This window comes from Salvia miltiorrhiza, chromosome 7, assembly GCF_028751815.1.
Source record: "Salvia miltiorrhiza cultivar Shanhuang (shh) chromosome 7, IMPLAD_Smil_shh, whole genome shotgun sequence".
In the NCBI taxonomy this organism is placed as follows: Eukaryota; Viridiplantae; Streptophyta; class Magnoliopsida; order Lamiales; family Lamiaceae; genus Salvia; species Salvia miltiorrhiza.
In genome coordinates this window covers 15,876,794-15,890,864 of record NC_080393.1, presented here as the reverse complement: position 1 = coordinate 15,890,864, position 14,071 = coordinate 15,876,794, and the positions used below count along the sequence as shown (strand labels likewise).

General features: G+C 38.2%; 1 protein-coding gene and 1 non-coding gene across 2 annotated transcripts; both read right to left on the bottom strand.

Annotated features, from left to right (window-relative positions):
* Window positions 1–10,056: 10,056 nt before the first annotated feature.
* TRNAT-UGU (transfer RNA threonine (anticodon UGU)) lies at window positions 10,057–10,128 on the bottom strand. Its single transcript has one exon. It is a non-coding gene; the product is annotated as a tRNA-Thr (tRNA).
* A 20-nt stretch (window positions 10,129–10,148) lies between these two features.
* Window positions 10,149–13,104, bottom strand: LOC130995525 (protein SIEVE ELEMENT OCCLUSION B-like). The gene is made up of 7 exons (XM_057920841.1): window positions 12,739–13,104; window positions 12,506–12,655; window positions 11,985–12,433; window positions 11,786–11,895; window positions 11,564–11,706; window positions 11,010–11,489; window positions 10,149–10,934 (listed from the first exon to the last, which is right to left on the bottom strand). Exons 1-7 carry the CDS (start codon window positions 13,057–13,059, stop codon window positions 10,305–10,307), a joined length of 2,283 nt encoding a protein of 760 aa, XP_057776824.1. The 5' UTR covers window positions 13,060–13,104; the 3' UTR covers window positions 10,149–10,304.
* Window positions 13,105–14,071: the final 967 nt, after the last annotated feature.

Sequence of the window (14,071 nt, the reverse complement as noted above, 5' to 3'; positions counted from 1 at the left end):
CAAAGAATTTATTGATATGTTCATTTATCTCAAAATCTCAAAATATTTAAAATCTCAATATAAGCTAACCCTATATATATATATATATATATATATATATATATATATATATTCCTTATATTCTCTCATATAGATTTAATTTAAGGTTAATCGTGTTATTTAAAATTACATAATTTATGAGAATATTATTCATTATTATTATTATTATACTTGTCTTTTAATAAAAAAATATCTAAAATGTACTGAATGCCCCAAAAAGATCGAAGAGGTTCTACAATTCCATAATTTCGATCATCCTGGTATGCAGTTGGTTGCAACGCAGTTAACAGGTACTAATTTTCTCAACTGGAGTAGATCTGTTAAACGTGCTCTCGGAGCTAAGAGTAAACTTGAATTGTTGGAACTCTTGCTGAACCAATAGTTTCTTCACCTTATTAGGCATGGATCAAAGCTGATTATATGGTTTCCTTGTGGATTATCAATTTGATTTCGAAGGAATTAGTTAATGCTTTTGTTCATATCGAAAATTCTAAGAAATTGTGGGATGCTTTGTGTCTATGTTTTGGTCGTAGTAATGGACCGAAGATCTATAAATTGCAGCGTGAGATAAGTAGTTATACACAAGGAAATCAAACTGCACTTGTGTATTTCAATAATTTGATAGCACTTTGGTATGAACTAGATATTCTACTGCCACCGCTGGGTTATGTTTGTGGAACTAGAGAGGCTGGAGAAAGTAGAGAAGAAAATCAAAGGTTGATCCAGTTTTTACTTGGTTTGAATGACGAGGAGTTAAATTCTATTCCTCGATCCACTACTAAGTGTTAACCGAGCCTACTCTATGGTATTGCAAATTGAAGATCAGAAGCTTACTACAGAGAGCTTCAATGATTCACATGCTATGCAAGCAGTTGCTGTGGGCAGACAAACATCCACGAAAGGGAATGAGCTGGCTAACTATGGAGGACAACAATCTGGTAAAGGCAGAAAAACCAAGGAGGAATGACAGAGACTCTATTGTCATCACTGTGATAGACATGGGCATGAGGAGAGTGAATGCTTCAAATTACATGGATTTCCAGAATGGTACAAACGATTCAAAGAAGGAAAGGCCAATGCTAAGGTGAACTATGCTGAAGTCAAATTTGAAGGCGAAGCAGGACACCAATCTAAGTCACCGGCTGATGCTAGCCCCTCTCTACAACAAATGATTCAAAATGAGATCAGTAAGTGCGTTGGATATTTGGTTTCACAAGGAGGAAACAGTGGAGTGCAAAAGAATGATGCCAATATGGTGCAAGGGGTTATGCATTCTGGAACATAATTTGAGGGACATTTTGCTTTTAGTGTTCTAAATAAAACATCTCAGAATGTGTGGATATTAGATTCTGGAGCTAGTACACACATCTGTTGCAATTTGCAACTTATGAGCATCATACAACAGTTGGATAGATCACAAGCTGTGCACCTTCCTGATGGAACTATTAAGGAAGTAACTCACATAGGAGATGCAAGGTTAGCTAATCAGCTGGTGCTCAAAGAAGTGTTGTTTGCTCCAAGCTTTACACATAATTTGATCTCTATACCCCAACTAACAAAGGATAATGGAGCACGATGTGTGTTTTTACAAACACACTGCATTATTCAAAAGGAGCAAACAGATCATGTTATGGCTGTGGGCAAGTTGTGCGAAAATCTCTATGTCCTAGAAGGAGTTGAGACAACATCTGCCTTGTCAGTTCCTCGAGTCCGGTAAAAAAGCTTAGCAAGGTGGCATGCTGAGTTGGGACATCCCTCTGTTGGTGTTATGGAATATATGCCCATGCTAGCAGAGATAGTGACTGACGGGGAGATTTCACGGATAAATGATTGTCAAGTATGTATTCAATCTAAGCAAACTAGATCATCCTTCCTTATATTGCATAAAAGGTCAGAGATTTTATTTGAAATCGTGCATGTGGATATTTGGGGTCCATATAATGATGCAAACATAAGTAACGTGAGGTTTATGCTCACTGTTGTTGAGGATCACAACCGTGTGACCTGGATTTACTTGTTGAGCTCTAAGGGCTTAGTCTGTTCCACATTAAGAAAGTTTATTTTGATGGTGAAGACACAGTTTGGGAAGAATATTCTAAATGTGCGTAGTGATAATGGAACTGAGTTTGTAATTAAAGACACGATTGCTATGTTATCAGAATTTAGTTTTCATCATCAACGATCATGTGCTTACACTCCACAGCATAATGGAGTAGTGGAGCGTAAACACATAACACTTTTGCAAGTTGTTAGAGCTCTCATGTTTGACAGCAAAGTACCTTCTATGTTCTGGTCTTTCTCTTTGCTTACAGCAACTTGGTTGATTAATAGAGTGCCTAGCAAAGTTCTTGATTGGAAGACACCATATTCAGTGTTATTTCATAAAGAACCTGACATGGATATTTTGCAGCCTTTTGGGTATCTCGCATATGCAGTGGATCTCACACCAGGCTGCAAGAAATTTGACCCAAGAGGAGTTTCCTGTATTTTTCTGGGGTATGCTATGAACAATAAAGGGTATCTGCTCTATGATATCAATGAGGGGAAGATAATAACATGACGTGATGTAAGATTTATCCTTGTTATCTATCCTACTCTACTTTCTTCCACCACACCTACCTATGATACACCTTTATTTTCTATGGACTCTCCTGTTTCTATTCTGCCTCAGGACACCATATCTTGTCCTTATCCTGAACCAGATATACCACAATCTCCTACCACACTACCTTCTTCCACAGATATTATCTCTACTTCCTCACTTGATACACACATCTCATCTCTACCTTCTCCAACTGCTCCACCCGATCTAGTGAGAGTCAGTACTCGTACCCGCAAACCACCTATTTGGATGCAAGATTATGTTGGTCAAATAGTTGTTCCTTCTAATTCCATACCCATCATCACTGATACCTTCACACCTTACATTTTTCCTTATATTACCTCACCTATTCTCACACCTCAGTATATTGTGTTCCTTGTTAATATACAAGCTCTTCGTGAGCCCACAACATATCATGAAGCTAGTCGGTTTGTTGAATGGAGAGATGTCATAGCGGCCGAGTTAGAGGCTCTTGAGCATAATCATACTTGGACATTCACTCCCTTGCATCAAGGAAAGCGAGCCATTGGGTCTAAGTAGGTTTATAAAGTTAAACTCCATGCTGATGGAAGTGTAGAGTGTTATAAAGCACGCTTGGTGGCTAAAGGGTATAATAAAGAGTATGCAATCAATTACACCGACGTATTTTCCCCTGTTGCTAAACTAGTTTCGGTGAGATTTTTTCTTGCCATGGCTACTCAACACAATTGGCATCTGCATCAAATAGATGTGAATAATGTTTTTTTGCATGGATTCTTACACGATGATATATATATGCGGCCGCCACAAGAATACACTAAAGCACGACCTAGGGAGGTGTGTAAATTGGTCAAGAGTTTGTATAAGCTCAAGCAGGTTTCGCGCGAATGGAATGTTGAGTTTTGTAAGCATCTATTCAACTATGGTTTCACTCAATCGAATGCCGATCACTATCTGTTTGTCAAAGGTGAAGGTGACTCATTTATTTGCTTACTTGTCTACGTGGATGATGTCTTGATTGCCAGTCCTAATATTACTCTCATCACAGAGTTAAAGGCTTTTCTCCATTTGGTGTTTACCATTAAGGACTTGGGTGTAGCCAAATATTTCTTGGGGATGGAGATAGCCCATGGGGATTCTGCCATTCTGGTACATGTCTCAACCAACGAAAATACATTCTAGACCTCATAGACTCTGCGGGTTTTCTTGGTTGTATGGCTGTTTCTACTCCATTACCATTGAATTGTCGTTTGTCTTCAAGTGATTCAGCTGCTCTTTCTCAACCCAATACTTATCAGTGTTTGATAGGGCGATTGCTCTATCTCAATCTCACACGTCCCAACATCAGCTATGCAGTGCAGCAGTTGAGCCAATTTGTTTATTCTCTGACTGCACTGCATTGGGAGGCTGTTCTACATGTTCTTAAATATCTCAAGGGTTGTCCTTCCCTTTGGCTGTTTTATCCCATTGCTGGGAGTGGAGACTTGACTCTTACTTCTTACAGTGATGTTGATTGGGGCACTTGTCCCGATACACGTCGTTCTCTTACTGGATACTGCATTTTTTTGAGAGGATCACTTATTTTTTGGCGTTGCAAGAAACAAGTCATCGTCTCTATTTCATCTACTGGAGCTGAGTACCGAGCTCTCAGTTCCACGGTCCGGGAAATGGTTTGGTTGTCTCATCTATGTACTGAATTCCACATTAGTTTGCCTATTCCATTACCTCTCTACTGTGACAATCAAGCGGCTATCCACATTACCAAGAATCAAGTCTTTCATGAGCGTACTAAACATATGGAGATAGATTGTCACTTCGTCTGTGACAAGTTTCGTGCCGGTTTCCTCACTCATCTTCACATTTCTACCACGGTGCAGCTGGCTGATCTCTTTATCAAAACACTCGATGGTCCTCATTTTCGTTTGTTGCTGTCCAAGCTTGGCATGGTGGATCTTCACCACGTCCAGCTTGCGGGGGTAAAGGATTTATAGAGTTGGTTCTACGCATGCATGCTTGCATGCTGCATGCATGTTATCCTTTTATTGTTTTCTTGTTTGTTACCTTTCATGAGCCAGGTGACTCTCGCTCATTTGCTTTTGCCTTATGCTTGCTATTATATAAGGTGTGTTAGCTGAGTTTGTTGTGTGACTTTTGCAATAAGAAATAAATGAGAGATTTCTATCCTTTTAGCTCAACATATTTCTTATGTTTTCAAACTCTTTCAACACATATACTACTATATAAAAAGTTTTGAGTTTAATCTTCTTAGATTTATGTATAACTAGTATTACTCTCGTACAATGCACGGTGATACCTATTAAATTAAAATAGTAAAAAAAATTATATTTTTTAGAATATTATATTCGAAAAAGAAAATTATAAAAGTTACTTATATTATTATATAAAATAGTTCTAATAAAGATAGTAGCATTAAAATGAAACTATTTTATAGTTGGAGGCTTATCAAATAAATGACTAAGATCCTGATAAAACCTTTTTATCTAATGATTATTATTATCTATTTAAAATTTTCATCAAAATATCTAGATATTTTTCTTTCAAATTTTCTGTTAGTCTTGAAAGGGTTTTTGGAACTTTTAATTACCTTTTACAGGTTTGGATTTCGCAAAATATTTTTTTGAGGCGTTAATTGACTATAAATCCACAAACTTGTTGGGAACTTAATGAAATATCCTAACCCTAGTTTTGATGATACCAAAATCCTTAAGTTTTGTTTGTAATGGACTAGAACTTTTTGAACTCAAGTGTTGGAGTTCTTTTTCTAGTTTAGCTAGTGTTCTGAAGACTAAAGACCTGAGGAATGAAGAACGAAGGACTGAAGATTGAAGAACTCGACTGATGTTCGCGATTAAAGGCAGAGTCAAATACTAATATTTGACTAGAACGAGTCTCTCAACTGAAGAATCAGTTATGACTGATTCATCTAATGCTGGCTACATGGAATCAGCGGACTGATACTAAAGTCAAGTATCAGTTGACATTCTTCCTCGGACTGAAACTCCAACGTTAAAAGGAAGCCACGCAATCAAAGTACAGCTGCATTAAATGCAGAGATACAGAGGATCGTCCTTTCTCTGTAGAGCATTCCTTTTTTGTAATTACCTTTTTAGGGGCGCCTTACCTCATGTACCTGAGTAGTCGTTTCTCACCAAACAAGGAACCTCGAAGATTGAAGCCTAAGCAAAATTCGAATTACTCTCCAACGGATGAATTCTTAAAGACCATCTCCGCTAACGGATCTATTCAAGACCTCTCATATAAATAGAGCTCGAGGATCACTTCAATCTTCACCGATTCAAATACACAAACTGAAACGCTGCCGAAATTGCAACTCAGCCAATCAAAGCCTTCCAAAGTTTGAATCGAAGAAGAGAATCACAAAGCCAAAATCAGTCCATTGCTGATTACATATATTCTCTTAGAACCTTAGGAAAATATTGTTTATCCAAAGCCTAAGTTACTGATTACAGAGAGCATGTTCTCTGTGATCTAGTTGGTAGTTTTCGAACCTCATTTCAACTGAGCGAAAAGAGTGTTTGAGTTGTGTGGAGTTCAGACCAGTGTTCTGACTCCAAAGAGATCCTAGTTCCCAGTGCGCGCTAAGTGTGTTTGAGAAATCCAACCCTGTGTGTTGGTGCTGAAACGTGTGTTTTCAGTTCAAGGTTTGATGTGCACCCGTAAGCATAAGCCCAGAGTGTTTTTCAATGTGATCTACTGATCGTGGATGTAGGAATTGAATTCCGAACCACGTAAAAATCTCTTTATCGTTTATCGCATTCAGTTTTACTTTCTTATCTGTGCACAAACGTTCTTAACTGAAACTGACTAATCGCAAAGTGAAACATAACGTGACAACGTGTTTCTAAAAGGCTTTTTCAAAAGATAAATTTTATCGCTGGGTGTGTTATTAGTCTAATTGATAATTTTTCGGATAGTCAGTAAGATTTATAACACTTCTCTGTTCAATCCAAGACTAAAGCTCTACGAGTGTATCAGTTAAAGTCTTGACTTTAATTGATATCTTTACTGAAGTATTTTTTAGTATCAGTCTTCAACCTTTCGTTAACTAGTTCATCAATCATACTTTTCAGTATCAGTTAACTGCTAAAGGTTGTATAATGTTTGATTTTGAAAAACTGCTGTTAGGTGTATTCCCCCCACCCCATACACCTATTCTAGACCTTCCGGGACCCAACAAAACTATTAGTGAATTTTGGTATTTTTTTTCAACTATATAAAATTATGATATAAATACATAAACTTTAGTCCATTCCGTAATTTATTCTGAGTTTTAATTTCGTCCAAATCAAAACATACATGACAAAATTAAAGATGATATTATAATATATACACATTATATTAAGGATGATATAATATATTGTTGGGAATTTAATGAAATATCCTAGCCCTAGTTTTGATGATACCAAAACTCTTAGATTCTCTTTTAATAGACTAGAATTTTTCGAATTCAAGTGTTAGAGTTTATGTTTTCTAGTTTAGCTGTTGTCCTGAAGACTGAAGACCGGAGGACTGAAGATTGAAGATCTCTCAACTGAAGATAGCTGTGAAAAGACCAAGTCAAATACTGGTATATTTACTGAACGAGGATCTCACTGAAGAATCATTTATGACTGATTTATTAATGTTGGCCACGTGAATTTAGCGGACTGATACTCAAGTCAAGTATCAGTTGACATTCTTCCTCGGACTGAAGATTCTAAGTTAAAAGGAAGCCACGTACATCCAAGTACAGCCGCATTAAATGCAGATATTTTGAAGATCGTCATTTTTCTGCAGATCATTCCTTTTTGGTGCAAACTTTTCAGAGGCGTCTTACCTCTGTACCTGAGACGCCGTTCTTCACCAAATAAGGAACCTCGAAGATTGAACCCTCAGCCAAATTCAAATTACTCTCACAACGGATAATTTTTTGAAGACCATCTTGCCAACGGATCTATTCAAGACTTCGGCAATAAATAGAGCTCAAGGAACACTGCAATCTTCACCGATTCAAACGCACAAGCTGGACCTCTGTCAAAATTGCAACTCAGCCTTTCACTGCCTTAAAAGTTTGAATCGAAGAAGAGAATACTCAAAGCCAAAATCAGTTTACTGATTTCATACATTCTTTTAGTTTCTTAGGCATATCCTTTGTAATATCCAAAGCCTAAGTCCGCGATTACAGACAGGCTCTGTGTAATCTAGTTGGTAATTCAAACCCTTTTCAACTGAATGAAAATAGAGTTTGAGAGAGAGTTCGAGACAGTGGTCTGAACTCAAGAGTTCTTAACCCCTGCACGCAAGACGAAGTTCAGTCTTTGCATTTGCGAGTTAAGAAGGAGACAAGAAGTTCAATCTAGTGTATTGACACTAAAACCTTGTTTCAGTTGAAGGTTTGTTGTGCACCCGCAAGCACAAGCCCAGAGTGATTGTCAGTGTGTTTAACTGACCGTGGACGTAGGAATCTATTCCGAACCACGTAAAAAATCTTTGTTGTTTATCGCTTTCAGTTTTACTGTTCTTATCTGTGCACAAACGCTTTCTTAACTGAAACCGATTAATTGCAAAGTGAAACTTTATTTTTACGACTTGATAATCACACCGGCTATTTCTGAAGTTTAATTTTTCCGCTGCTAGTGTTATTAGTCTAACTAATAAATCTTCGGATAATCAGTAAGATTCATAACACTCTTCTGCTTACGAAATTTAGACTGAAGCATTACGTGGATATCAGTTAAAGCTTGACGCTTAACTGAAATCAAAATACTAAAGTTATTTCAGTATCAGTCTACAACTCCCTTTAACTGAAGCTGCTCACATCAGTCAAACTCCTTCAGTATCAGTCGATACTACTTCAGTTATTTATAATATTTTGAAAAATAGCCTACATGTGTATTCCCCTCCCCCCATACACTTGTTCAGTGACCCTCCGGGACCCAACATATATACACATTATATCAAAATTTATTCTGAAATATATGCAGTACTAAAATATATATATATATATATATATATATATATATATGTGTGTGTGTGTGTGTGTGTGTGTTAATATATTATATCTCATATACTTTTATTTTTATTTTTAATGAATATATAGTTTAATTTTAAAATTTATATTTTGATAAAATAATTATACAATCTAGTACTCCCTCCGGCCCACGAATCTTGAGACGTTTGGTTTCGGCACGGAAATTAAGGAGTTGTGGATTAGTGTTTTAAGTGTGTAGTTAATAAAGTATAAAAGCGATAAAATAAGAGAAAGAATGTAATAAAAGTGATAAAATAGGAGAGAGAAGATAATAAAAGTAATAAAAAATGAGAGATAATGTAATAATTATTACCTTATTTAGAAATATGTCAAGATTCGTGGGACGGAGGGAATAACAATTATCCTAAAATAGACGATCAAGGATCATGAGATTTTAAATTTTTTTATGCATTAAATGAATATATAGTTTAATTTTTAAATTTATGTTTTGATAAAATAATAACAAATACAACCTAGCAACAATTTTCCTAAAATAGATGATCAAGGTCATCACATTTTAAATTTTTTTTATGCATTAAATGAATATATATTTTAATTTTAAAATATGTATTTTGATAAAATATAGTAACAAATACAACCTAGCAAAGATGAAATTTTAAAATTTGTCATGATCAAGGATCATGACATTTTAAAATTTGTTTATTTTTCCATATTTATTTTATTTTGTTTTTTGTATTTTCACTATATATTATTTTTATATTTATATTTTTAATTATAACAGTTTAATACAAGTATGCAACTACAAACGTAAAAACTTATATTTGTTCATTTTAGAACTCTTTAGCTTAAAATATAAATGTGTAGATATATATATATATATATATATATATATATTAAAAATATAATTTCAAATATGATTTAGATTTATTAAATTTTTAGTATGTTTTTGTATGAATTTTATATTATTATTATTATTATTATTATGTCTTAATAAAATTTAATATTAGATTGATAATTACATATCTATTAAGCATCAAATGACTTATTGGAAAATCATTAATTGAGAACCATTATCGATTTTCTTTAAAAATAAAAAATAAAAGTAAATTGAAGAGTTTAATTTTGTATTAGCACGTCTATTTAAAATTTACTAAATTGCATACATTTTATTTTTGAAAAAACTATGAAAATGTGATAAATTGTATCAATAGAAAAAATTATAACAAAAAAATATTTGTATAATTTAGAGTAGACGAAATGAATAAAAGAAATTAGAAACAAAAAATTATTTCTAGAAATAGTAAGTTGATTTTTGACGTGAAATATAACTTAGTATTTTTAAAAGTGATTGTGCTTATATATATATAGACACAAAAAGTGAGAAACAAAAACGTAACAAAATAGACAAAAAACTTCCAGAAAATGCCCTCACGCAGGATCGAACTACGGACCTTCAGTTTACAAGACTGACGCTCTACCACTGAGCTATAAGGGCTTGTTCTTTAATATATGCACTTTTATTATAATTGAACAACAATATTTTATTGATTAATGCGGAAACAAGTATTACAACACGATACTAGAGCGTACGCGCGCAAAGAGAGAGAAGCGTGGAAAACTAAAACAGAAGAGACACAAGTTTATTTTGGGCAAGAGAAAAAGATTGCATGATCAGTCGGTGCAGCAGCGGTACATAACATACTTATCCATGGTGCGTCCACACTCGGAGCAGACGACATGATCGGGCACGTAGCCGGCGTGGCCGGGCAGGATGAGGCGGTTGCAGTGGTGGTCTGAGTGCGAGCCTCTTATCCTCTCGTCGAGCACGCCCACGAACTTATCGGGGTGGTCGACCTTGTACTCCCAGGCGGCGTAATCCTCCATGACCGACAGCACGACGTCGCCCTTCCCCTTGGTGATCTCGTGGTTGCCGCGGCTGAAGACCGCCCACCCCTGCTCGCTGCTGTCGAAGGTGAGGATGTCCATGATCTGCTGCATGATGTGGTCGGTCTCCACGGTCATCCCCACCTGCTTCTTCGAGTTCCACATGCTCCACAGCCGCACCCAGAAGTACCACACGTAGTCGTAGTATTCCGTGGGGTGGAACACGTGGCTCAGCTTGTCCCGGTCGATGGCCTCGTGGCAGCGCCGCACCCGCTCCCGGGGGTTCCGCTTCCCCACGTACAGCATCTCCAGCGGCACGTGCATCGCCGTCGCTGCCGCCCGCGCCGCCAGGGTGAACTTGCGGATCCACTCCATGTCCTCGCCGCCGTACAGGCATATCACCCTATTGCCCCTCATCTGCGCCATCCCCAACAAACATCCATCAAATTGATTGTTAGTAATTAATTAGATAATAAATAGTTAATGGTGTACCCAATCTTGAAAGCGTGGATCGATGGAGTCAGCTAAGAGTTCTAAGTTCCAGGTCTTATCCCTCCAGAGAGCCCATTCCTGGTCCTTAGTGAAGGGGAAGGCATCGCTGCCCCAAATCCACATCATGGGCAGAGCATCGGCTTTGGAGGGCTTTCCGTGGGGGTCGAGGACGATGAGCATGGGCATGTGAAGGAACTTGAGCTCCTCGCGGATGTACCTCACCGCCACGGGCTCGATGAGCGCCGGGTGATCCACCGAGTACCAGGGCATGCTGTTGTTGCGCAGCTGGTAGAACTCCGTGTTCTCCGCCCCCGTCATCGGCGTCCTCGGATCGACAATGGGAAGCCACAACACCTCGTACTCGTGCCTCCTCGCTTGCTGGTTGTAGATCATGTGGAGCACGTTCAGCTCCTCGTGAGGGATGTCCAGGTCCGAGATCAGCAGCAGCACGTACTTGGTTCTCAACACATCCAGCCGCTCCTACATCCATATCATAATTCATTAATGCGCAGCTTTGCTTCCCTTCGATATATATTTCATATATATGAACTCACGTTGATCCTCTTGGACCCATCGTAGAGTGGCCTTTGATCGTCTCTGGCGCGGATCATTGCCCGTAAAACTTTCATGTTGTCGATGTGAGTTGATTCGATCAGTCTCTTGAACGCAATGTATGCATCTTCAGCCTTCTTTCTCTCTGTCACAGTATTTTACTACATTAATTTCTAATTAATTAATTGGGGTTGGGGGTGTATACTACTTATATTTACGCGCACCAACTAAGTCCTTGCAAACTGCGAGCTGGTCTCGGAGGTGGCCCAATATGACTGAGAGCTTATGAGCCAGACTCGATATCTCCCACGATTCAGCAGTTGAGGTAATGTACCTAAACAAAATTAATATTTTAGCATGCAACATGTTTGTTTGAAGAATAATTGTAATAATTAATTAGTGGAGAGGGAGATATATATATACTCGTGGCCGCTCCCAATAAGGTTGAGGAGCGTGGATGCGCAAGCAAGGAGGCTCCTTATGATCCAGTAGACGGCGGTGGGGATATGAGCGGTGGCAGCCACCACCTCTGGGGCGTCATGGCTGATGTAGACGGAGGGGAGCTCCTTGAAGTCGATGAGGCAGTGGATAACATTCATGACACCGTTTAAGAGGTCAAGAACTGCTTCGAACTTCTTCTCCAACTTCCCGGCGTGCTCCATGACGTAGGGCAGATCCTTGAGGGTGGCGATGTGCTTGGCGAGCATGTTCTTGGTGTGGAGGTGCTCAACTAGCCAGAACTCGCCGTAGTTGATGGCGAAGGCCGCGAAGATGATCACCACCTTGGCATCCCATGAGTAGTTGGAGAGTGATTTCAGGAGGTCCATGGTGACCGAGTGCGCCTCCCCACCAGCAGAGCATTTGCAGATGATCTGTTCCACACAATCTCATCACCTACTTGTACATTCAAGAATTCTAGCTGCACATAAATGAATGGTGTATACCTCACAAGAGATCTTGCTGATAGGAAACGCCAGCAGCCTCACAATCTCCGACTCGTGCTCGTGATTGTAGACGAGTTTGCTGCTATCTTGGAGGTGGGATGAGCTCTGTATCGCCTTGCTGCTATCCAATGTCTCCAAATGTGGTTGAGCCTGTGTGAAATCAAATTGATTATTGATCATGAAATGCGCGCATATCTCATATGCTATCATATGTATGTATGAAGCATATATACAAGAGAGGCATGATCAGTTGTGGTGGAAGGTTTAGCAATGCGCAGGATGTCCTCGACGATGGAGAGAAGTGGCTTGACGTTGAGGTCATCGATGTCCGGAGCGTGAGTGGCGAGGATCTGCTTGGTGAGGGCGGCGTCGTCCGAGGAGAAGACGCCGCGTTCCCCTCTCAGCAGACGGCCGGCGGGGTGGCGGCCCTGCAGCCGTGAATCGGCAGCGTCATGGCTCGGCCTGAAACTGTGGTCGCCTCCCAAATCGGGTGCAGTGGGAGACTTGGGCTTGGCGAGACCTCTGATTGAAGGCACCGCGTCCCGGCTTGACATTGCAGGAAGAAGGGAGATGTATGTATTGCTTCAACTCTCCCAACTTCTCTACGCCTTATATAGATCTCTGCATTCCACAAAATAAAGACGAATAAAGTGGGATTGAATCATGTTCTTTACTTCCTACCAAGTCTAAACTAAGTAGGGAGGTTTGGAATTCGTTTCCTGTTTCTCACTAATCCTTTTCTTCACTGTCAAAAGATCACCATTTTGCTTCTTCTTCTTCTTCTTCAAATGCCCCAATATATGAACTTGCATGGAACCAATAATTCAGATATATATATCTATATATGATTTCTGAATTTGACATTTTGGAATTCTTCTTTTTTTCTTTTTTTTTTAATGGGGAGTAGTTGGGGGCTTGGAGCTAATTTGTTGCGACTCAAAATTAAATGCACGTTAATATATGTATAGCAGACTGCAGGTTGCAGATGACATTGAAAAAAAAAGAAAGATGAAATGAGTTATGTTAGAAAAAAGGTTTTAATTTGCTTATAATTAAAATCCTGTTATTTTAAAAGTAGGAGAATTATAATAAAACTTTAAGTTATTCGGATGTACGGGTGAAGACAAACCATAGTAAAGCAATTATAAGAAGAATATTAGCCAAAGAAGAAAAAAGAGTTTTGTCTCTAAGACAAGGACAAATCCCCATATCACCTTGCTTTTATATTTTCATTTTAATGAGACAACAAATCTTTAGTATAACCTCGTCAAGTTATGCTCGAGAGATTTCCATTTATATGAGCTCGCTCTACTTTATACTACAGCAAAAAGGTTAGGGGTGTTCGTCATTCACTAAGGTTGGTTTTAGATCTTTTTTTTTTGTCGAACTACATATTTTTTTGTTTTTCATAAACTTTAAACCTTGACCAAACCATGTAGTAATTAATATTGAAGATTTGTTGGAATTAAGGGAAATATTTTTGGATATTAGATGGAGGATGAATCAGTTTAACTTTATGGCTGCGTTTACTTTGATGGATAAATTTATCAATGAAAAAAGATGGAT

Bases quoted from the DNA above. Each gene is read 5' to 3' on its own strand.
- LOC130995525 (XM_057920841.1), bottom strand. From the start codon at position 13,059: ATGTCAAGCCGGGACGCGGTGCCTTCAATCAGAGGTCTCGCCAAGCCC. The intron at 12,434-12,505 runs GTATACACCATT...TGTGTGGAACAG, and splicing joins TCAGCAAGATCTCTTGTGAG to ATCATCTGCAAATGCTCTGC. The intron at 11,896-11,984 runs GTATATATATAT...AATTTTGTTTAG, and splicing joins CTTATTGGGAGCGGCCACGA to GTACATTACCTCAACTGCTG.